Raw genomic sequence first — 25,807 nt, 5'->3', positions numbered from 1 at the left:
GTCTAATGACATCAACACCCTATATCAGGTGTGCATAATTATTAGGCAACGTCCTTTCCTTTGGCAAAATGGGTCAATAGAAGGACTTGACAGGCTCAGAAAAGTCAAAAATAGTGAGATATCCTGCAGAGGGATGCAGCAGTCTCAAAATTGCAAAGCTTCTGAAGCGTGATCATCGAACAATCAAGCGTTTCATTCAAAATAGTCAACAGGGTCGCAAGAAGCGTGTGGAAAAACCAAGGCGCAAAATAACTGCCCATGAACTGAGAAAAGTCAAGCGTGCAGCTGCCAAGATGCCACTTGCCATCAGTTTGGCCATATTTCAGAGCTGCAACATCACTGGAGTGCCCAAAAGCACAAGGTGTGCAATACTCAGAGACATGGCCAAGGTAAGAAAGGCTGAAAGACGACCACCACTGAACAAGACACAATAGGTGAAACGTCAAGACTGGGCCAAGAAATATCTCAAGACTGATTTTTCTAAGGTTTTATGGACTGATGAAATGAGAGTGAGTCTTGATGGGCCAGATGGATGAGCCCGTGGCTGGATTGGTAAAGGGCAGAGAGCTCCAGTCCGACTCAGACGCCAGCAAGGTGGAGGTGGAGTACTGGTTTGGGCTGGTATCATCAAAGATGAGCTTGTGGGGCCTTTTCGGGTTGAGGATGGAGTCAAGCTCAACTCCCAGTTTCTGGAAGACACCTTCAGTGGTACAGGAAGAAGTGGTAAATGGCCTGCATTTGTATAGCGCTTTTCTAGTCCTAGGACCCCAAAGCGCTTTACACTACATTCAGTCATCCACCCATTCACACACTGGCGATAGCAAGCTACATTGTAGCCACAGCTGCCCTGGGGCGCACTGACAGAGGCGAGGCTGCCGGACACAGGCGCCACCGGGCCCTCTGACCACCACCAGTAGGCAAACACGGGGTTAGTATCTTGCCCAAGGATATTTGGCATGCAGCCAGGATGCAGCCTGGGATCGAACCACCGACCTTCTGATTAGTGGCTGACCTGCTCTGCCACCTGAGCTACAGCATCCTTCAAGAAAAACATGATTTTCATGCAGGACAATGCTCCATCACACGCGTCCAAGTACTCCACAGCGTGGCTGGCAAGAAAGGGTATAAAAGAAGAACAACTAATGACATGGCCTCCTTGTTCACCTGATCTGAACCCCATTGAGAACCTGTGGTCCATCATCAAATGTGAGATTTACAAGGAGGGAAAACAGTACACCTCTCTGAACAGTGTCTGGGAGGCTGTGGTTGCTGCTGCACGCAATGTTGATGGTGAACAGATCAAAACACTGACAGAATCCATGGATGGCAGGCTTTTGAGTGTCCTTGCAAAGAAAGGTGGCTATATTGGTCGCTGATTTGTTTTTGTTTTGTTTTTGAATGTCAGAAATGTATATTTGTGAATGTGGAGATGTTATATTGGTTTCACTGGTAAAAATAAATAATTGAAATGGGTATATATTTGTTTTTTGTTGAGTTGCCTAATAATTATGCACAGTAATAGTCACCTGCACACACAGATATCCCCCTGAAATAGCTAAAACTAAAAACAAACTAAAAACTACTTCCAAAAACATTCAGCTTTGATATTAATGAGTTTTTTGGGTTCATTGAGAACATGGTTGTTGTTCAATAATAAAATTATTTCTCAAAAATACAACTTGCCTAATAATTCTGCACTCCCTGTAGATAGATAGATAGATATAGTGCGGAAAGAGTAAAACTTCCTTAAAAAAAGTACTTTCAAATATGTAAAAGTTAACCAAAATTCAAAGTCTAGAAACTTCCAAGTACTGTTTCCAACTCTTTTTTTCCCCCTTACTATGTCCTATTCATGATGTCAGAGCAGGTATCCGTAATATGAGCATTTTCGGGTGTGATCACAGCAGCCTCGCCCACCTGCTATCCAAACCTGATATGAGGGACCGCACCAAATCTAAGACGGTGATTTATGTTTTATTAGTTTATTTTTTGAACTGTGACTGCAAAGCTAGTCCAAGAATAAAAATGTCACTAGAAATGAGTCCAATACATCCACTTTAAATCTGCTACAGTCAAACATGAAAACTCCTCTAAACCAATGACAAATAAACGAAGAGCACAAATTTGATGGAGTAGTCGTTCACCATAAACAAATCTGAGTCCCAAACTGCTTCCTCCTCTAAAAAGCTGTGTGAGCTGTCTTAACATTTAATTTTCCATCCACATATTATGCCCTGAAACATTCCCACAAAGCAGAGCAGGACATTCACCTATCATAGACCTGAACAACACATTTACATTATTGTTGTCCCTCTTTCTTACAGTAGGGGTGCTTTTCAAATATTAAATGTTGTACTCTTGTTGTTCATAACCAGGACAATTCAATTAGATATTACGTGGGGTTTTTTGTTTGGTTGTTTGTTTGTTTTTTACACAGTGTTCTTACAGTCACTTGTTCACACGGAGGCATGTGTGTGTTGAGTTTACTCTGGTTAGTGAGTGGTAGCACAGGTCAGGGCAGAAGGCACTGCTAACCACCCGCACTGACAAGCACAGCACTGTTCAGCCCAGGCTGGCACACTTCACTCGTGCTGTGATATTATCTCCTCATTCCTCTGTGAAATGTGTCATCCACTTGATCCTGCTGTGTGTGGGTGTGTTTGTCCCAGTGGCTCCAACCTCCAGCAACCTGCAGTGAGTATTTATAGATCATATATAATAGTCCAGGGTGTTGGTGTGCAGTTGTATGGTTATTGGCACGCGTTGCAGATATGAAACCCCCTACAGAGGCATTGCATCGCCCCTCTGCTTCACTGCAGTGACCTCTGATCCTTGTGACCTCTCACCCCTAGCCCAGCTCTTTCGATTGACGATAGACCCTCCTGCTGAGGGAAGTCTGTGCATATTGTTGTAGTACTAAAAATTTTCCCCCCCTTGAAACCTATGCTGATTTGGTTTTAGTTTATGTCATTCTCTAACTATAAAATTTGTTTGTTCCTGTCATACAGGTGCCAGCCCCCTGCAGACCAATGGTGTGGGACACACAGCACGGGCCTATGCTAAGGAGGGAGAAGTGAGCACTTTGCTGCAGGAGTGGGAGGGCAAGGTATAACACATAAAGGATATGCAAAACTGCATAACTGCAAAAAAACCTCCTTTTTGGTTCCCCGATGTGGATTAACAGCAGTTAGGTCATTTTAAAAAACAAACAAACAGTGCCATGCTCCCAGATGTAGTTGTTTTCTTTAGCCTGGTGTGAACAGCTCAGCACATTTCTTGCACACAGGCCGACGCTCCACAGGAGGTCTGTGTCAGTCCGCTTTGTGACTGACAGGTGCTTTGAATATTAAAGTTGTGAAAGCTGGTGGAGGTTAACTGGGGTTAAAAACACGCAACAAAGCTGCGTCATTGATCGGCGCATATCATGACATGACAGACTGGCTAAAGTGTGTTTAAGCGAGTTTTCTGGTGTATGTATGAAAAAGTCTTGGATGTTTCATAATGTAAAATGGAAGCTCACATCATTTACATCTCTGAATTATCAGAATCGACTTTATTGTCCAAGTATGAGGAGACATACAAGGAAGTGGGGTCTTTTTTTTCTTTTCATAAGTGCAAACAGTCAGTTGTGTTAATCTTCCGAAACATGATAATGAAATGTGCTTTACTCGAACTATGGCGCATCTCATCGTTGGGATGTTTTTACTCTGACTCCAACAGTGAAGTCAAACTCTTTGGCAAAGAGTTATAAGCTAAATCAGGGGTTGGGTGCACAGAAAGTGCTTATTAGCTCTATGAAAGCCAGTACAGAAACCTGTTCTCCTTTGCCAAATGCTTTCAGGATAGGTCATTTCAGGGTTTTTTGTTTGTTTTTGTTCTTTAAGACATAATTGTGACGTGAAAAATGTGGTTTGATATTGTTTGGAAAGTTTGGCAGTGCTGAGATTTCATGGCTTCTGCCCGTCACTGCTCAGCTCTTGGTATTTCACAGGTGTGTAGCGGTAGACGTGAGGTCTGGCTTTTTCTTAAATAAAACTCGAGTTATCCGTAGTTATCTACCGACTTGACAGCAGGCTGGAGCTAAGCAAGATGGAGAGAGAGAATAAACAGCCTGGCTCCACTGCAGGGTAAAAACCTGGAGTCTAAGGAGACAAAGAGAGGAGGATAAATGAGGTGGGGTGGCTGAGAGAAAGGAGGAGAAACCAGGGGGTGTGAGCAACGCTAAAAGAATAGAAGAAGGAGAGGAGGTGGAGAGATCAAGCTAAATCAGCAGAGGAGAGGAAATGGGTGTCAGAGAAATGGAGGTAGTCTGATAAAGAGGAGAGAGACGGGAAAGCAGATAGCTGCTTCGAAGTGGAAAATATGTTTCTAAAGTGTCAGGTGAAGGTAGCGTTACAGTAGTGAGATATGTAAGATGAAAGAAACACATTTTAAATGTTTGATTTCTCACTTAAAGAAGTATGGCTCCTAATCCTTGAAGAATATTGTATTTATTTTGCAGATTTTCTTACATAATTAATTACATAATCACATTTTCGACAATCAGTAAACAGTTCTGTTTATTTACCGAGTAGCTAAATATGAAACTTGGCTTGCGATCTAAATAAAGATGTAGATGATAACTTTTCATGTTTGACATTTTTATAATAGCATTTCTATTGGGTTTAATTAAACGTGTAAAGGCTAAAATCATATTTATCCCACAAAGATTTTACAGCCATACACACACAACAGTCTCTGCTGTTAGACTCTTAAATAAGAAATAATTCCACAAAGAAAAACCTTCAACCTAGAAATGAAAAAGAAACTGATGTACAGTGGGGCAAAAAAGTATTTAGTCAGCCACCGATTGTGCAAGTTCCCCCACTTAAAATGATGACAGAGGTCAGTAATTTGCACCAGAGGTACACTTCAACTGTGAGAGACAGAATGTGAAAAAAAAATCCATGAATTCACATGGTAGGATTTGTAAAGAATTTATTCGTAAATTAGGGTGGAAAATAAGTATTTGGTCACCTCAAACAAGGAAAATCTCTGGCTCTCACAGACCTGTAACGTCTTCTGTAAGAAGCTTTTCTGTCCCCCACTCGTTACCTGTATGAATGGCACCTGTTTGAACTCATCATCTGTATAAAAGACACCTGTCCACAGCCTCAAACAGTCAGACTCCAAACTCCGCCATGGCCAAGACCAAAGAGCTTTCGAAGGACACCAGGAAAAGTATTGTAGACCTGCACCAGACTGGGAAGAGTGAATCTACAATAGGCAAGCAGCTTGGTGTGAAAAAATCAACTGTGGGAGCAATCATCAGAAAATGGAAGACATACAAGACCACTGATAATCTCCCTCGATCTGGGGCTCCACGCAAGATCTGATCCCGTGGGGTCAAAATGATCATGAGAACGGTGAGCAAAGATCCCAGAACCACACGGGGGGACCTGGTGAATGACCTGCAGAGAGCTGGGACCAAAGTAACAAAGGTCACCATCAGTAACACACTACAACGGCAGGGAATCAAATCCCGCAGTGCCAGACGTGTTCCGCTGCTGAAGCCAGTGCTTGTCCAGGCCCGTCTGAAGTTTGCCAGAGAGCACATGGATGATACAGCAGAGGATTGGGAGAATGTCATGTGGTCAGATGAAACCAAAGTAGAACTTTTTGGTATAAACTCAACTCGTCGTGTTTGGAGGAAGAAGAATACTGAGTTGCATCCCAAGAACACCATACCTACTGTGAAGCATGGGGGTGGAAACATCATGCTATGGGGCTGTTTTTCTGCCAAGGGGACAGGACGACTGATCCGTGTTAAGGACAGAATGAATGGGGCCATGTATCGTGAGATTTTGAGCCAAAACCTCCTTCCATCAGTGAGAACTTTGAAGATGAAACAAGGCTGGGTCTTCCAACATGACAATGATCCAAAACACACCGCCCGGGCAACAAAGGAGTGGCTCCGTAAGAAGCATTTGAAAGTCCTGGAGTGGCCTAGCCAGTCTCCAGACCTCAACCCCATAGAAAATCTGTGGCGGGAGTTGAAAGTCCGTGTTGCTCGGCGACAGCCCCAAAACATCACTGCTCTCGAGAAGATCTGCATGGAGGAATGGGCCAAAATACCAGCTACTGTGTGTGCAAACCTGGTAAAGACCTATAGTAAACGTTTGACCTCTGTTATTGCGAACAAAGGCTATGTTACAAAGTATTGAGTTGTATTTTTGTTATTGACCAAATACTTATTTTCCACCCTGATTTACGAATAAATTCTTTACAAATCCTACCATGTGGATTCATGGATTTTTTTTTCACATTCTGTCTCTCACAGTTGAAGTGTACCTCTGGTGCAAATTACTGACCTCTGTCATCATTTTAGGTGGGGGAACTTGCACAATCGGTGGCTGACTAAATACTTTTTTGCCCCACTGTAGTTGTATCTATATGAGATTCTTATTTAGAGGTTTTTTCAGTTATATTCAGGGATACCAGGTAACGGTAATAGCAGATACACTTATTTAGCTCCTTGTTAACATAATTATTTGATCAGCCAATCATAACGCGGAAGCTCAATGCCTTTAGCCATGTCAAGACGACCTGCTGAAGTTCAAAATAAGCATCAGAATGAGGAAGAAAGGGGATTTAGGTGACTGTGAATGTGGTGTGGTTGTTGGTGTCAGAGAGGATTGATGGAATTGATGCTCTACTGCGATTTTTTTTTCCCCACACATACATATTTGGGGTTCAAGTCGTCCAAAAAAGAGAGAATATCCAGTGAGCATCAGCTCTCTGTTAGAAAATACCAAAAGCCAGACTGTTTTGAGCTGATGGGAATGCAAGAGTAACTCAAATAACCATTCTTTACCAGAGAGGCGTGCAGAAGAACATCTATGAATGCACATACGTTGAACCTTGAAACCCCTTGATGGACTATAGCAGCAGAATACCAGTCTGGGTGCTGCTAGTGTCTGCTAAGAACAGGAAACTGAGGCTACATTTCACACTGGATCACCAATACAGCAATAGAAAATTAGAAGAACAATGCCTGGTCTGGTTTTCTCAGACCAGACGCAAAAAAGTCTTAAGGAGTTTAAGATATTTAATTCATGCTTTCTTAATGAAGATCCCCAAGTTTGCACAAAGGGGAAAATTAATAACACTAACAACGTGAGCAGGAAAAGTGACATGCCCCACTGGCTAGGAGGCGATGATAAAGAGATGGAGAGGGACAGAAGCACAGCCTTTGTTTGTTTAAGAGCTGCTTATTCATTTTCACTCCCTTCTCTTCCGGATTCATTCACTCTCTTCTCCTTTTCTTTATCTCCACCTAGTTTCTGGAGTTACAGGCTCGACGAGAGGCAGAGGAAAGGAGGAGGTTCCCCCTGGAGAGGAGGCTGAAGGAGCACATCATTGGACAGGAGGGGGCCATCAATACGGTGGCTTCAGGTAAACCCGCAGATACTCCTGAGTGAGTAAATACACAAAAATACAAAACATCACTGCCTTTATTTCACTTTTCTTTGTTTCCTTCAACATATTTACGTCGAGGAGGGCGACTCCTCTTACATCTTTCTCCTGTTCTCCTGCCTTTTCCACCAGCAGTAGGCGGGTTCGTACAGACCTGCGGAGGCTGTAATTGGTTAATTGTGATGAATGAGCTGTCTGTCAGGCGTACACAGGTGCTGTGTGCGTGTGTGTGTGTATTTGTGCGTGACAGCTGAAGAGGCCAGGCTTGGAGCCGCCAGTTAACACGATTACAGAGAGAGGAGACATACTACAGACCCCCCCTTCTCCTCCTCCTCGTTTCTCTCCAGCTTTCTGCTCGCCCCCCTCTGTCTCTGTTCTTCTCTTTGTCCATCATCTCTATCTCTGGGTCTCTTGTTTTTGATCTCCATCTCTCTCCTTCACTCTCCTGTCCTTTCCTTCTTCCTCTTTGAAACATTAATGCACCTCCTGAATCTCCACTGTTTGTCCTCAAACACTACTGTTGGGGATGGGCAAACAGATGTAAACAAGAGAGGATGGGATGGGCGAAAGAATAAAAAAAATATAAAACTAAAAGATACAGGGACACGATGGGAGAATACGGGGAAATATCTGAGAACCAGAAAGCTTGTAGCTCTGACAGAAAGACAGAGAGTGTGTTTAGTGCTTAGAGGAAGGGAGGGAGGATGAGTTAGAGCACAATAACACAACCGACAGTAAAGAGCTGATATTACACCAGGCATCCATGGAGGCCATGTACTGTATTGATCTGCAGATGAGTTTGTGGGAGGGGGGGTTGTGAAAGGGTTCTGCAGCAGGGAGAGAGGCTGTGTGTTATTTTTATGATGTTGGACATTTTCTGTTTTAGATTTGTGAAAATAATTAACTCATTCCCAAAGCTAGAAACTGATATTACAGTCTATAACACATTGGAGAGAGCAAATACTGCAGAGTTTATAACCAACAAGGGAACAACTTTCATCCCTCTCCAGACCTCCGTAACTCTAATACTTCATCAAAAAAACAACACAAACTACAGATATGAGACAAACTACAGAGCTGTCTGTAAAACTAAAGACAGTAGTTGTTACAAGTGTCAGAAGGGGAGGATAGTCGTGGGACTTGTAGTCTTTGGCAAGGCGATGAATGACTGTTGTTATCACGAAAGCCGTACAAGACATCACCACAGAGAAATAGGAACAGCTTATTGATCTGTGTAGTGATTGATCTGTGTATTGTAGTGAATATATATCACACAACCACACACACAGGGAAAAAAACACTCAGAGGCAGATACAGATACAGAACCTACTAGAGCACACACAACCTCGTGTGCAGCTACAGTTTGTAAAGGTGAGCCGAGCAGAAATCAGTCAAACTCTTGCCAGGAGGAGGGAAGTAGATATTTAGAGATGAGGAGATGACTCAGGAAAGAGAGATGCACTGCAGATAAGAAGATAAATGGGAGAAGGATGTAGAGATAAAGAGTGACCAGGCTATGTGTCTGCAAATACACGCCATATCCAACATTTTAATGCGCAATTACTGGTTAAAAATGTAGAACTTTCATGATTAATCAGAAGGCAATTTTAGGATTAACCCAGGGTTTTCTGTATTACTGTAGTACATCACCATGGTAACCTATGATGCAAACCTAACCTGCACTGGAACGAGTTATGCTCATGATTAGTGATCAACAGTTTCAACAAGCTTCAAATGGGCTAAACTTTATTGATATAGTAAATCTTGTCCAGTCTTGCTTAAAGATCAACACACACACATTCGTACAGCACTTTTAGTACTAAACCACTGTGCAGTACTTTTCCTGTTACACGCTCATTCTGCTGGTCTGTCTGTAGCAGCTGTGCTGCTCTTAGTCTTCTTATATTTCTCACATATTAGTTTTATCTCCCTTTTTGTAAAAATCTGCTGCCAGAGCACAACTCCATGTTTCTGGTTAGTCATACACTGCTAATAGTGGTGTTTCAAGTGTTTGTCGTGAGACTGGGATAGGCTGGGTTACCTTATTGAGTTGATAACCACCGTGTGACTGCTTCGCCTGAGTAAGTGAAGCCTGATAATGGGAGGATATCCCGGGTGCGTTGGACTTGCTTCGTAGAAGTGATTGCAACGTTCCCAACTGTTCCAGCCAGAAACCTTTGTATATCGTTTCCATTTTAAAAATATTATAACTAAAGAAAAAATGACAAAGATAACTTTAAACTTCCGACTCTATGATGTAATTATGTGAAACACACAAAAAAGAAACTGGAACATATTTATCTGTTTATTGTTTTTGTTTTTTCCTATCTGCTCATCCTCTTCTTTTTGTTTCAGCTCAAGTTATCTTGTTGCACTGTAACATTTCAGTAGTAAAAGGGGAAGAAAAGTTTGGCAGTTTGATAGATGAACTGATTATTTTTTTGCAAAATTTTGCAGCTCAAAAATTGAAGAAAAACCGAGACGTGGTTTTCTTTCCCTTTTTTTTTTTTTTTTTTTTTTCTCGATGCGATGTCTTCAAAACGTCTGTTTTCACCTGAACTCCTCATGACGAACAGCTGGCCTGCAGCAAGACACAAACTAGAAATACGCGCGCACACACACACACACACACACACACACACAGGAAGGAGGTTAGATTGATCCAGGTTTAGCTCTCAGGGCTAAGAGTTATTGAAGAGAATCATCCCTCTGTAATCATGTTAGAGCCAACCAGACCTGCCCAATACACACTGCGCTGAGAGTGTGTGTGTGTATGCATGTGAGAGAGAGAGACTGAGTGAGAGAGCTTTCATTTGTTTTGTGTCTCCTTCCTTTCCTTGTTGTTGTCAGGGTCCTTTGAGAAATGTCAATGTGCCCTTCTGTCAGAGTCGGTCTCAATCAGCTAAAACACGCACAACCACACAGAAGGTTACGCTGTCATTCACACAGCCATTGATAAAGCAGACGGAGCTTTGGAGCCCCTCTTGTCACTGTTCATCTCTGTGTCCATCTCTGACACACTTGTTTGTTTCTCTCCCTCATTCTCTATCTCCTTATCTCCATCACTCCTCTCTTAACCCCTCTGTATCGTCTTCTACATCTTTACTCCTCTTTCCTCTCCTTATCTGAGTTCCTCCCTCTGCTTCCCTGTGTAGCATCTCTCTCTGCCTCCCTCATTTGGCCCCTCCTCCTCCTCCTCTCCTGCCAAGAATCTGCTTTTTATGATTATTAGCTATTAGTTGCTACTTTAACACTCACATGTCATATCTGTTGTATATTTTCTCAGCTGCAAGAGATTACAACAGCTGAGCAGGAGGGGAGTTGTTATCCTGGTGTAGGAGGACACGAAAAACACGAAACCTAAACATTTGGTCTGTGTTTTTGTCTTGCAGCTGATTAAGATGAGTGTCTTGAACTGCATTGCTCACACTTTTATGCTGGGACTTTGTGGGATTTTACCATAGAGCAGGGGTGTCACACTCAAATACACAGTGGGCCAAAATTCAAAACTGGAAAAAAAATCTTCCTCCAGATTTAAGAATGAATCTCTTCTTATGGACTCAAACAAGTTTTGCTGAAAAACTGAATATGGAACAAGCAAAGCTTAATACTAAACAATATATATATTAGCTGTATAATACCAATAGGCCAGCTCTAATAGTAATTTGGTATGGCTTCAAGGGTCAAATGTAATTGGGCTGCGGGCCAGAGTTTGACACCTATGCCATAGAGGGTGTATAAAAACAACGGACATAGGTCTGAAAGGAAGTGTGTTAAACTTGCATTCTTTCTTATGGCCAGCAGGGGACGACTCTTCAGTGTGCACAAAGAAGTCAGTTTGTATTGGAAGTGATGCCACTGCTCCCATGATTTCTAGCCTCAGCTGATTTCTAAGCATATTGCAGATGAGTTACAGTAAAAGAAAATAATAATAATTGTCAGAATTGTTGCTATGACTGAGTAGGCAGGGTCTTGGGTTTTGACTTACTACCAAAACCAAAAGACATTCCTCTGAACATGGTCAGGTACAAGGACAGAAATGGAAATCTGTGAAATAACAGCCGATATCTGAAGAAATTTGAAAAACTGTAGAACTGTTGCTCGAGAACACTAGGAAGCAAAATATAAAGAAATGAAGGCGGTCTCAAAATGTTTGCACAGCGCCGTATGTGCTACAACACAAAAACCTGTAGTTTCAAATTTCACACTTGACCAAAGTAGCATCACATACGTTGCACTCTACCATCTTAATGTGATTTTGTTTTCATTATATTTACATCCTTTCTTTCAGAGGATAAACTGGCCTCCTGCCACATTATAAAGATAACTGCAGAATTTCTTCTGGCCAAAACTCTACTGAGAGAACTTGAGGTCATATTTGTGATATATCAGGACCTGTGTATCTTTTGTACCCACTTTTTTAAAAAGGTGCTTCAAAGGGCCAACACACTGCGAAGCTGCTCTAAAAAAAAAAGTATTTCCAGTTAGTCTGCATTGTAAGTGACCTAACATCTAAACCAAATGCCACAAAAACACTCAGAACCAAACAAAAAACGAAAAGCCTCAGCTGCTCAGGGGGAACCGAACCGGGACCTTTTTCCTCGGGGCAGGAGTAGTGCTAACCATCGATCCACCGGCTTTGGTCCTGTTGACTCTCTCAACAGGTTCTGATTTGGATGAGTTTGTGCTAGTGTCTGCTTCTTCGTTGAGTGGCTGAAACCACGGCCAAATACACTCTTTACTCCCCTCGAATCCACCTCATCATCTTGTCTTTGTGTATGTGTGCTAGTGTGGTTGCTGGGGTGATGGCAGGGATGGGTAGGCACTCCTCTTTAAGCAGGCCTGTGCGTCCGTGTGTGTGTGAGAGGCTGCGATCTATGCTAAACTGATTTCACCATGGCCGCGCCAGAGAGGCTAACACAATTACCGCTGGCTAATGGCCCCACTGACTGAGGGGGGAGGAGAGGCATCGTGGGTAGTTTTCTGGAGGTCTCTCATCTTGCTCTCTTGCTCTGTTTTCTCTCTTCTTCCTCTTTTTATTTCTTTTTCTTTTTTTTCCTCCACCAACCGTCTCTGACCCTTTCCTCATCCCTGCTCTCTCACACTTTTATCATAGTTTCTGGGATGCCCGTCGTCCCCGGGGCAGCTTGGTTCAGATGGCTTAAACTTGGCACAAAAGCAAAGTCAACAAATGCAAATAACTGAAATAATGGGCTCCCTTTGTTTCTCTCCTTGTCTCTGTGCTCTGTAGCCATCAGGAGAAAGGAGAACGGCTGGTACGATGAAGAACATCCCCTCGTATTCCTCTTCCTGGGCTCATCGGGAATCGGTAATTCACTGTCTCTTCTGTCACACCCAACCCAACGCTTCAGTTCTCAAAGCGTGTGAAAGAAAAACTCTTCAGCCTCCTCGAAGCAGCAGCCAAAATAAACAGACTGCTTGAATACGTTAAGTTTGTTGACACATGTAGAGTGTACTCAAACAAATTAATTCAGCAGTTTAATTTAATTACGCTGAAACGAAACAGAGTACAGTGAACTGCGGAAGCACTCGTCACTTTGTAAACTGTAAACACAGATCAGAGCTAGCTTGTATGCAGTAAATGTGTTTGTCATCAGTGTGTCAAGAATGATGCTCAGGAGGATTCATCTGATGGTAAATGTTTAAAATGTCCTGTACAACAGGTTTAATATAAAGGAATAAAGAGAAAGCAATCATTGATTAACAAATATCTCAGTCAGTCAGAAACTCTTGTTGAAAGTTGCTCAACAGAGCTAGTTTGTCACCTAAAGGTTGTCCTGTTCAGGTTTTAAGCCACGTTAAGGATGTAAGGATTGGTGGGTCTGTAGGTTTGTTAGTCCAGGCTCAAATATCTCAAGTTGCTGGATGGATTTCTGTGAAACTGTACAGACAGTCATGTTTCCCAGAGGATGAATCTTTCTCCCTTTACTGATCCCATGACTTTTCCTCCCGTGTCACCAGCTGTTCAGAGTGCTGGGTTTATTTGCCAAATCCCCCCCCCCCCCCCCCAAAAAAAAACCTCAAAAAACTTAAGTTTCAGCTGTGCCTTGTATAAAATGATGATTGCATGTTAACATGCTGAACTAAGACAATGAATACAGTAACATTATATGGACAAGAGTATTGAGACTAGGGCTGGGCGATATGGCCTAAAATCCATATCGCGATATAATTTGAAGCACGTGCGGTAACGATATATATCGCGATATATTATTTTCTTCTGTATAACGTATTTTCCACACTATAAGGCACACTTAAAATCCTTTAATTTTCTCAAAAATTGAGTGTGCCTTATGTAGAGCAGGGCGATATGGCCAAAAATATTTATTACGATATATATTTGAAAATTTGCAATAACGATATAACTGACGATATAATTGATGCGAGACAAAATACAACTCCACAACATTACTAGCGCAAAAAGACAACCTTCCATTTATTTTCACTTAAACAAGAAGCTGGTTTTTATGTACATTAAAGCTTTATAAAAATTTAACAGTGCAAATGCAAATTCCTTGCTGAAAGTTTAACCAAAAGGCATTTCCAGTAGAAATGGGCTGACATATCCTGAGCATAACCATGTATAATATCCACTGAAGTTAAAAAGAGGTGCTTTGCAACATTAAACTGCAGTGTGCAGTACGCATTTTTCGGACCATGAGGTGCACGGGATTGATTATAAGGCACATTAAGCGAAACAAAGCAGTCAGATAAATCAAACTTTATTAAACTCATTCTTCTTGCTTCCTCCACTTCTGTACCATTGATTCATTAATGTTGAATTCTCTGGCAGCTGCTCTGTTCCCATGTTGTTGCAGTATATTAATGACTAACCTCGTATTGTGGATGGATTATCTCAGTTGTTCTCCTGACTGAAGTTTGGTCCGTTTACAGCATCCTGCCATGCGATTGCATTTGTCTCTAACCATGAAGAACCTTCACGTTAACTTTTATAAGTGGAAAAGTGTTAGTGTTCGTCCTCCAGCTTCACTGTTTATGTTATGCTAAGATAGCTGTGTCGCTAGCGATCACGTAGCACATCCTTATATACCAGCTAGCCCAACTTCAGTAACCCTACAAACGTCACTGCTGTTTAGTTTCCTGTCTTCATTTATGTTGGAAGTGATAGCAGAGCTGTACGTTTGATTTTTTTCAGAAATCTCTCAGTCAGAACATGCTATATCATGCTTAGGTAACTAGCGAAACTAGCGAGCTAACTTCCGCTAGCTTGCTGCTAACTTCTAACTCCGTTAAATGTAATACATTTTGTTTTCATGGATGCCTGGAAGTTAAACTTCATAGTTACAGCTGGTAAAGCAGCAATGCTGATCGTTTTATTAAAGATGAAAGAATTTAGACAGTTTTTAACTCTCAGTGCAGCGTTCGTTTGACCTGAAGAGGGGGGTTTAGGACCCAGATTACTCCCAGATTTAAGAGCATCTTAGTCCGACAAATACGACAATAACGACGGCCGCTTGCATGTTCTGCAAAAAAAAAGTGCTTTGTCGTGTATCTGACGGACAAACACCAAACCAGTTCCACATCACTGAAGTTGTACCATTTTTACAAACCAATTCTGGTTCATCTGTTTCACTCAACAATCGGCCATGTGCGTATGAAAACAAAGGCACTGCGCATGCGCGTTTTACTTATATTCTATCGCGATATTTCATTTTCCTATCATTGTCTAACATTATACCGGTATTACCGTGAACGGTATAATATGGCCCAGCCCTAGCCTTATGTATGAATTCTGGTTGTGCTTACTGACCTGAACCGATTTGGGCGTGCAGAAATCTGTTAAAAAATGTTTTGATGGATTGTCAGAGCATTACGGCTGCCGTAGTGAGGAGCGTCGCGGAGTAATCTGGTTTAAAACTCCGTCAACTTCAGGTCCCAAAGTCAAACGAACAATGAGAGTTAAAAACAGTCTAAATTCTTTCATCTTTAATAAAATCATCAGCGTTGCTGCTTTACTAGGTGTAGCAATTAAGTTTAACAACCAGGCATCCATGAAAACAGAAGTTATTAAATTTAACGTAGTTAGAAGTTAACAGGAAGTTAGCTTGCTAGTGTCCACCTAAACATGACACACCATGTTCTGACTGAGAGATTAAAACATACAGCTCTGCTACCACTTCCAACATAAATGAAGACAGGAAACTAAACAGCAGTGAAGTTGGACTACCTGGTATATAATGTTGTGCTACGTGATTGCTAGCGACACAGCTATGTTAGCATAACATTAGCACAGTGAAGCTGGAGGATGAACGCCAACTTTTTTTCCACTCAGTCAGGAGAACAACTGAGATTATTCATCCACAATACAAGGTAGTTATTAATATACTGCAACAACATGGGAACAGAACAGCTGCGAGAGAATTCAACATTAATGAATCAATGTTACGGAAGTGGAGGAAGCGCAGTTTTTGGCTTACCCCATATTTAAAAAGTGCTTCATCTCTTTGCTATGACTGTCGCCCGGCATAATTTGCAGATGATGATGGTTGTAGCCGCTGCGATGCTTTTGACCAAAACAGGTGCAGCTTGATGACATCATCAACATGCGCTATCGCGATAGAGATTTTGACTATATCGCTCTATCATTGGCCAAATTTATATCGTTTCTGTCATATATCGTTTATATCGCCCACCCCTAATTGAGACATACTTCTCAATCTTTGAATTCTGGCGCTCACTGTCGCATTGCCTAAGGTTTATAAAATCACACACCTAGCCATGAAGGCTGCCTTTACAAACATGAAAGAGCTCACTGAATTCCAGTGTAGTCCTGTAAAAGGATGCCACTTGAGCTTTAAGTGATTTTACTGCAGAGTGGAAGTGTTTAGGAACCACAGCAACTCAGCCATGAAGTGTCAGAGAACATAAAGTTACAGAGCAGAGTTTCAGAATGCTTAAAAGTCACCGACACTCTGCTGACTCGGTAACGACAGAGCTCCATTAACATCAGCACAAGAACAGTGCACCAGGAGCTTCAAGGTGTGGGCTTCTATGGACCAGCAGCTCCTCTATTGTAATGTGCAGGTTGTCCAGTATTGGGGTGGCTGTTGCTCAAGAGGTAAAGCAGGTCATCTACTAACTGGACGTTTGGTGGCTTGATCCTCTGGCTGCTCCAGTCTGCAGTTTATCATATCGTGGGCTGTTGTCATGAAACTGACTGATTTGTTTGGAAATGTGACAGGAAACAGCAGTTTGACAGTTTAAAACACAATCAGCTTGATGAGCGCTACAGCTGGCAAATTAGTGCATGGGTGGGACTGACGGTGTCATCAGGCTGTGTGTGATTGGTTAGGGAAAACTGAATCCCCCTGATGAAGAGGAAGAAACGTTAGACTGAAGATGGGAACACTGTTTGGCACTGTTTAGCTAACAAACTAATTTTGAGTTGGGCAGTTTTGATATGTGGATGGCAACTTTGAGCTCCTGAAGAGGGATGGTGAGCAGATTTGGTAGTAATGTAAATATTCATGCGAAGTAATAGACTCCACCAACTGTACCAGTACCACAGTCTTTATCAGTTAGTACCTGTCTTTGCATGTTAAAGTTTCATTAGCACTGGGATGCCAGGACATTTTTATATCTGCATAATAAAGTCCCATCAAATTTCCAGTCCTTTGTTTACTGTAACCCATTGAAGTGTGTGTGTGTGTGTGTGTGTGTGTGTGTGTGTGTGTGTGTGTGTGTGTGTGTGTGTGTGTGTGTGTGTGTGTGAGTGAGTGAGTGATCAAATCAACAATAGCGAGTCGTGTCAGTTAACGGTATTCACTGGGGATGGTGGGTTGAACTGAGACTGACTGTCTGGACATTTCTGCTGCAGCAGATTCACCCCACTGCTCCTCTATCCATGAACGTCTTGAAATATCCTAGAGGATAAATATTAAAGCAAACCTGTGATGCAGAGTGTAGTGTTTGAGCGGGCCAAAGTATCAAAAACTGGTTCTGCTAATAACAGTTTTTGTGTTAAAGCAGAAAACCTGAGGAGGACATCTACTGAATAAGTGGTTAAATGTCCTTAATCATCAGCAAGATTTGGAAGTGTTTGTGTGTTGGAGTGAAGGCAGTAGGAAGAGAGGGGAGATATTAAGGGCCAGATAGATGGCTAAAAAGAGGGAGATGGTGAAATGACAGGGCAGAGAGATAGATGAGGGAGAGACGGTGTTCATATTCTCTGTTCCCTTCAGCGACAAACAGTGGCCATGAGACATCAATATTAAACACAGCAACAAGACAAACACACAGACACACACAGCCTCGTTCACACACACAATCATCATACCCATATGCATAGCAAACACAAGACATCAATATCACATATGAGCATTTATATGCAGAATATTTTACTGGCAAGCATAATGTGTGCTTCTGGAGAGCTGGAGATGATTGAAAGCTTTGTGGAGGGAGGCACTGGGATTTAGGCCAGCACTTAGCGAAGGAGAGAGATTGTCTTTCTGTCTGAAATGAGTAAGCTTGTTTTCCTGAATTCCTGAAATCTCTGCATGCTGATGTAAAGGCGGAGACTGTATTTTTTTTTATTTATTGAGAACAAAGTAATTAAATGGTGAGGGGGAGGGACTGTTCCTGTTGCCTAATGACCAATTAAATGATGCATTTGTTGTGTGTGACGGGTTCAATGATGTGTCTCACAGGAAAGACGGAGTTGGCTAAACAGGTGGCTCGTTACATGCACAAGGACATTAAAAAGGTATGTGACGTAGCAGCGTGCGTATAGATACAAAACGCATGTCAAGAGTCTTAATTTGGTGGAATGAGTTTGATTACAGTGTATGCAGTAGTGCTTCTTTTGGAGGTTAACCCGTCCTGTGATTGCAGGGTTTCATCCGCATGGACATGTCGGAGTTTCAGGAAAAGCACGAGGTAAGGCCTCGTTACACACACGCGAAAACACAAAGTATGCACTGAATAAGCCGCGCCACACAAGTTCATTTATTTCCGATGAGAGCAGCTGCTAGCAGCATCTTCCTGCTGCAGATGCATGGCAGTGATGCATTGGATTAATTCTGTTTATGTAATCGTAATAGATTCATAAACCAAAATTAATGATGTTGGGGGTTTTTTTGTTCTTCTCTTTGTGAAACTTTTTGTGATGAATACATTTAATCAGTTTTTCAGAGTTGCATTGTTTTACAGTGTCGTGTTGTCACAGTCACCACAGTGTTTGGACTTTCTCTGCATAGTTTGTGGCAATGAGGAGCTTTATAGATGCTAGAAATCGAAGGTCTTTTGATATTCAGAAAAGCTGCGTCAGATGCATAAGTGAAACACTGAACACAGCAGGCTGGTGATTACAGCTGCAAAGATTATTATGAACATCTTCGGATAATTTGTAATGGGTAAAATGTTTGAGATTTTCATGGCTAGGATCGGAGCTTGGGGGCTGACATGGACTCTACCATGAAAGGCCCTCTTATATTAAAGGCAGCAGCTCTGCTTTACCTCATTTGAGGTAAGTCTATACATTTTCCTGTCATTTGAAATAATGTTCAACAAAATTGGTTACTGAAGTGCTTCAGAAAACCTCTTTTGGATGCACTGAAAACGTTCCCGATGCAGCAAACAGGATCATGGTGTGAAGCGTGTGGAAATATTGAATTCTCTGTTGCAGAGGGTGGCTGAGCATACTTATTTAGTGTGATCCTGATAAAACGAATCAGCTTGTTGTGTTATTTAGACTTATTGTGCATCTTTTCTCTGTCCGCGCTCAGGTGGCAAAGTTCATTGGCTCTCCACCGGGATATGTGGGACATGAAGAAGGCGGTCAGCTGACCAAGCTGTTGAGGGCGTGTCCTAACGCTGTTGTCTTGTTTGATGAAGTGGATAAGGCCCACCCCGATGTCCTCACCATCATGCTGCAGCTCTTTGATGAGGCGAGCACACAGCTTCTTACGTCCATCGTGTGTGTCTCTTTGATAAAACAGAAATAAACTGAAACTTTGTTTGATTGGTGGTGTTCTTCTTTCAGGGTCGTCTTACAGACGGTAAAGGAAAGACAATCGAATGCAAAGACGCCATCTTCATCATGACGTCGAACGTCGCAAGTGACGAGATAGCCCAGCATGCATTGCAGCTCCGCCAGGAAGCCGAGCGGGTCAGCCGCAGGAAGCTGGCCGATAACCTCGGTGAGAGAAACGCCCTAACGCGTACATGCAGCCTGGCTAATGTCTTCACACTGATGACACTGTACAATGTGATTATACATTTCCATCTGATGTTGTGTTAAACGAACACAGAAATTAAATTATCTACAAATTAACTTTGTCATGTTGCAGTTAATTTTCTCATTCTTGCAAAATAAAGGAACATTGTAGCACTGTGATAACAGCTTTCAGATGATTAAAAACCAGAAATGACATTATTGCTCATCTCCTCCTTTTCCTCCAGAGGATGTACAGAAAAGTGATGACATTAAAATCTCCAGACAGTTTAAAGAATCTGTGATTCGACCAATCCTGAAGGTAAAACACATGATGCACACAAATACCGTATTTCCCGGACTACAAAGCGCACCTGAATATTAGCCGCACAAGCTAAAATCAGGGGAAAATCCTGTTTTGTACATACATTAGCCGCACCTGACTAAAAGCCGCAGGTGTTTCAATGTTGACTCATCATATGTAAGAGAATATGCACAAAGGGAATTGTCAGGAAAGAGATGGCTGTTTGGAGACACACCCCTTTTATTAATATTTTGAAAAACAAGTTATGGGTACATATTTGCACATGTAGTACATAACAGTAACCTACAGCACACCAGAAAAATAGATTCGGACTACCTTTTAGGCTCAGGTGCAGTGACACGGCTTTAACAAGAAGAAAAGTCAGTCATTCACCATCTTTCTCTTCTTCCTGCGCTCTAAAACCACCAAAGTCCTCTTCTCCAATGTCGGAAACGAACAGGCTCAGGATGGCTTCGTCATCCACTCTCCGCTTCTCTCCTTCGTTGTCACTTTCAAAACCAAAGAAATCCTCGTTGTCAGTGTCAGAGTCGAACACCCTCAGAAGGGCCGTGGCGGTGTCCTCCTCTCCATCATGCAGCAGTCCAGCCCTTCAAAATCCGTTGGTGATCGTGGATGTTTTCGCACTTTTCCACGCTGTCAGAATCCACCAGTGGAGTTGGGCATAACTTGCTTTTCGCAAGTTTATCGCCGCTCGTCATCCACGCCTCCCGCTGAACGCGTAGTGCTACTTTGAAGTTTGTTTTTCGCGCTACTTCGTACGGCACTACGTTGCCTGGCGGACTGACATGTGACTAACATACCACTCTTGAACCCCGATCCTTCCGCCAGGCAACGTAGTGCCGTACAACAGCAGAACAAACAAAACAAATCGTCTTACGATATGACAAAAATCATGGAAAATCCATAGAAAAGCCGCACCTGACTAAAAGCCGCAGGGTTCAAAGCTGGTGCAAAAAGTAGCGGCTTATAGCCCGACAATTACAGTACATAAAAACCATCTTGTTTGGTGTAGCTGCAGACATGCCTGGCTCTGAGACGCTCATGGGTCTTTTGTTCCTCTGTAGGCTCATTTCCGGAGGGACGAGTTCCTGGGCCGTATCAATGAAATCGTCTACTTCCTGCCATTCTGTCACTCAGAGCTGCTACAGCTGGTCAGCAAAGAGCTCAACTTCTGGGCCAAAAAGGTACGAGAGCACAATCTTTACAGTCATTTTTAGTCTCTCTGCTTCTGCGGTTATAAATAAAGAAATTATGCAAGATCAAGTCCTGCTGAGTCTTAATGCAGGAAACATTACACAGCTTTAAAAATCCTGCCTCGCGAGTCCTTTCATGCTTTCTATTTTAACTGATATTAACAGAGTTTGCTGGCAGCACTGATGGGTTGTTTAAGTGCGCCAGAGGAATGCACATATTTGTTCCAGCTTCCATATTGCTGTTTGGATGCCCACTTTAACAACAAGTGGGCCGATCAGCTGTGTGTGGATCTGAGAGGAGCAGAGGTTGAGTCTCCTCTGGACGCCCGTCTTCACAGCACCACATTTCTAACACGGGTGTCCTCCTGTGGGGACCTGCGAGGCCTCACCCACTTCGTCAGCCGCTGCTGAGCTGTGCAGAAACACACACGGATCAATACTGTGTGCCACTGTTACTCCCTGTAATGTGATTACAGTGTTTAACATGTGGAGCCTTCATCAATATTTAATTATTAATATTACAGCTGGTGTCCTGACAGCAAACATGGGCCCTGCAGGCAACTGATAGGGACCCCGACTCATTTCAGTTTCTCTGTTTTGAGTGGTGTTGTAGCTCTTGTGGGTCTGATATTTGGGTCTTCAGTTTTTGAAAGTGTGCATGTCTGGTAATGACTTGTCTCAGTCTGCATCTTGAAGCGATGCAAACAGCAGAAATCTCATTATTACTGAATAATCCCACAAGGCTTTTGTTTGTCGCTCATTTATATTAGACAAATTAAATGTTTAGAGCTTTTATTATTATTGCCTCGCTACATATCGATAGAAAAACATGGCGTCATATTTACTGATTGAAGTGTTAACATCTGAAGCTAAATGAGCTGCTCTGATCACTACTATTGACCCACGTTTGATTAAAATGTATTAAGGGCCTGTTGATTAGCATCAGCAGACATGCTGCTTGACACAGTCTCCTCTCTGCTGCTGTGTCTCTCGCTCGCTCTCTCTTTCCACCCATTTTGACTCTGTTCTTCGTCCTCTCTGACAGATTTGTGTTTTCCTGATATTCTGCAGGTCTCACCCTCGGCCCTATTGTAACATTACTTCCACTCTCTCTTTCTCTTGTCAGGCTAAACAGCGGCATGATATCACTCTTCAGTGGGATCGCCCAGTACTGGACCTGTTAGCAGGCGGCTACAACATGCATTATGGAGCTCGTTCCATCAAGCATGAGGTGTGCAGGCACTGTAACATACACACTGGTTTTTAGGAGTAACCCTTGAAGTGGTTTGTCATATTTCAGGCCTCCTTATAGAACAAAATCACAACGGGATTCCTTTATGCAGGAAAAATCCTGCACATGTAGCATATAAAGATTTTTAAAAAGCCTGACTTATAAACCTGATCTCCACCTGACCTCTGACTCTGTCACTGATCCATCAGGTTGAGAGGAGAGTCGTTAACCAGTTAGCCGCAGCGTACGAGCAGGAGCTGCTGCCCAAAGGCTGCACGCTGCGTCTGTCTGTCCAATCAGAAGGCCAGAAAGAGCACAGCACGCCCAGCCTGCGCCTCGAAGTGGTTGGAGAGGACAGCTCATCGAGAACGCTGGACATCCGATCACCACTCAGCCCTGAACACTAACAACAAAGGATTAAAAATGCGAGCATACACTGAACAAAAGAACGTGTTGGATTTACTTCTTTCAGTAGTGGACATTAGATGCACACAGATGTTTTGCTATGGCAGCAACTTAAACAGAGTTAAATTAACACTAGTTATTCGTATTCAATAAACCTGTGCAATGTGTGTTGATAAAATGTGATTGAAACGTTGAAATGTTTTGATGAAGTAATTTGAGCTCTTGGAATATTTTAATCCTCCACAATTTTCTCACTTTATTCAAACACTATTCAATAACTTTAACCAAATACTACATGTTGGTATTATATTCTAGTATGAAATACACAATTTTCCAATGGAGGCCTTATAACAGATTGTATTGTTCTCTTCCAAGTTGCCAGTATCCACTAGTAACCTTTCAAAACAAAATGTCTACTTTCACTGCAGGTAAAGCAGGAGTATCAAACTCGTGGCCCAGGGACCACTTGTGGCCCACATCACCCCTACTTGCAGCCCGTATATTGACATGAAAAAATATAATGCAGTTTGGTCCTTGAAGTTACTTTTGTTAGGGAGGATTTGTTTGTTGTTGAGTGCAATGTTAAAATAAGTTCTTTAAAAGCAAAAACGTACTTAATATGAAGGCAATATGAGCAGAGAGCACAAACATGTTTACCGATTGACTGTTAGTTCAGTGAGAGAGTAAACTGCAAAGAAAACAATTTTCACTGGCAGTTAAAAACTAATGTGTACACTTATGTCAGCATTTTTATTTTGTTTGTATTTAACAAAATAATAGCAGAAGTGCTGCCACGGGTGTGGCCAGAAAGAGAGTACCAATTTGTTTATTTGATAGTTCAATGAAAGGCTTCAGTTAAGAGTGAGAAGAAAAAAAATTGCGTTCACATTTGCAGTTTTGTCTTTTTATACAATATTTGAAATTTAAAAATACAAAACACTGCATTTTCAGAAATATTTGTGGGGGTTTTATACTACTTGAACACTAATGTGGCCCTCCAATGAGATGACCGTGCCCACAGTTCTCCTCATTTTTCTTGAAGGTTTTTTTTTCCGTTCCTGGATGATTTTAATTATCATTATTATTTTTTCACTTTGTGGCAGAGGCATCAAAATGGACGGTTTTTCCGCTTTCGTAATAGGTGCTATGGAGAAAAAAAAAGTAGTGTTTGGACCCCTTGTGTAACAAGTTTAACCTTGTGTTTCAATGTCAGTACTGGAATCACTTCACCAAATTATTAAAGAGGACTACTGGGCCTAACTGGTCCAATGAGGATCATATGGTTAACTGAATGCACTGTGTTCAGTTGCAAAGCCACAATCTACTCATGCAACACTCACCATGAACTCCTGCACCAAGACATCAGGATTGTCATTCAGACAGAGGCAGAGTACATTGATGAGGGACTCCCTTCGAACATCAATGTCATCCTTAAGTATTATAACAAAGAAAACATAGATATGTGAACTCAAAATCTTCAGTAGCACAGAAGAAAATGATCAAAGACCAAAAAACCTGACTTTTTGAACCAGTTAACATGCAACACCAGCATCTACAAAACACCATTAAAACTACCTGTTTGACATGACCATTATGAAATGGACTTATATAGTTATAGTTTAGTCATACAGTTTCCAAAACATACAAAAACGATCGATTTCTCACGCTGGGACAGTAATTGCATGATGTAAATTATGGGGTCCTTTCAGTAGGATCAGTACTCACAGGTAAAAGTTGACCTTTGCAATGGATGCAGCATATAAATCTTTTACCGAGCTAATGTGATGCATATACACTTTGTAGTTAAACAATTTAAAAGTTTTTACTGTCATCATGGCAGTCATATCCTTTAGCTTTTGGGCCTGCTCTCCCAGTTGCTTGGCAAACACTCTCAGCAGACTTTCAGAGATGAAGTCAAGCTGTGCCAGAAACCTTGACTGCAAAGGCATGGTTGTGATGTGCTTGAACACTGCATTTTATCTAAAACAACATAAAATTATTTTAAAAATAACAACAGGCACTGTGCGTGGTTGGTCGGTAATCTTTTGGTGAATAAGACCTGTGTTTCCTGCTCTTGTGGGATTTAAAAGATCCTAAGATGTTTGCAATCCAACAACATACAAGTTACAACCTCATTTTTTTTCAAGTGTGCATTAACGCAAGTCCAGTAATCATCTTTCTGACAATATATGTAGGTTCAAGTTAAACGTATGGCAGATTTTGGATTTCACATATGTATAAATAAGGTAGCTGGCCAGTGTGTGTATGTGCCAAATGATTAAAATAAAATCTGTATTATAATTAAGTTACAGAAACCTTAAGAGAAAACACAACCTCCTGTTCTCACCACAACTTGAACCCACGATCCATCAGCTGACTCCAGATGAAATGCGGAATAAAGTTTGTCTCTCAATCTGCAGCAAATAAATAAATAAATAAATAAATACAAAACAAGGAGGTGGGGGGGGGGGTAAGCTACCTTAATGCCTCCAAAGACATTAGCTGAGGCTGTTCAATCTCCAAAATCTCACTAACACCACGGTGCAGGTGCAGTTAACACATAATGTAACTGAGCAGTCAGTTGGCAAACCAATTCACACAGAAAATCAAAATATGTTAGGAGCGCCTTGGAGGTAAGTTAAATGTGACATTAGGGCTTGCACCAAAAACAAATTAAAATGAAAAAGCGCCAATTCTTTGACAAGAGAGCAAATAAGCTAACGGCACTTATTTAACGTTAACATTACATAGTGACACTCTAGACATTAAACTAAATTTGACTGAGATTTGGACAATATTCATTCAGAAATTAAGACAGACCAATAAAAGTACCGGTGAGCGGAGATGGCTGCCATCCTCAAGCCACGATCCAGAGTGCAAGAAACAAAATCATGTGCGGTATCACGAGATTTAACATTGCTACATTATTGATTTACCTTTTTTCAGTGTACAGGTGACTTCCACTTCCACATATATTTCTTTTAGCTTTTCAGAACACTGAAAGC

The 25,807-nt window shown here is 41.9% G+C and overlaps 1 protein-coding gene across 2 annotated transcripts in view; it reads left to right on the top strand.

Annotated features, from left to right (window-relative positions):
• clpb (ClpB family mitochondrial disaggregase) overlaps window positions 1–25,807 on the top strand; it is a 47,436-nt gene that overhangs the window by 16,398 nt on the left and 5,231 nt on the right. Inside the window, exons 6-16 of one of the 2 annotated variants that reach the window (XM_085379795.1) lie at window positions 3,009–3,106; window positions 7,320–7,434; window positions 12,707–12,784; window positions 18,144–18,199; window positions 18,328–18,372; window positions 19,221–19,382; window positions 19,478–19,634; window positions 19,897–19,970; window positions 21,038–21,157; window positions 22,293–22,397; window positions 22,607–22,999. In XM_085379795.1, the coding sequence (XP_085235921.1) occupies window positions 3,009–3,106; window positions 7,320–7,434; window positions 12,707–12,784; window positions 18,144–18,199; window positions 18,328–18,372; window positions 19,221–19,382; window positions 19,478–19,634; window positions 19,897–19,970; window positions 21,038–21,157; window positions 22,293–22,397; window positions 22,607–22,804 (1,208 nt within the window). In that variant the 3' untranslated portion in view covers window positions 22,805–22,999. Of the gene's footprint in view, window positions 1–3,008; window positions 3,107–7,319; window positions 7,435–12,706; window positions 12,785–18,143; window positions 18,200–18,327; window positions 18,373–19,220; window positions 19,383–19,477; window positions 19,635–19,896; window positions 19,971–21,037; window positions 21,158–22,292; window positions 22,398–22,606; window positions 23,000–25,807 lie in introns of those variants that run through there. The other variant, XM_085379794.1, reaches the window with a different exon arrangement.

The sequence above is a fragment of the Rhamphochromis longiceps genome, linkage group LG14 (genome assembly GCF_057381845.1).
Source record: "Rhamphochromis longiceps isolate RC_006_pf linkage group LG14, R_longiceps_female_GT1.1, whole genome shotgun sequence".
Lineage (NCBI taxonomy): Eukaryota > Metazoa > Chordata > Actinopteri > Cichliformes > Cichlidae > Rhamphochromis > Rhamphochromis longiceps.
This window is presented reverse-complemented; position numbering and strand designations above follow the sequence as displayed.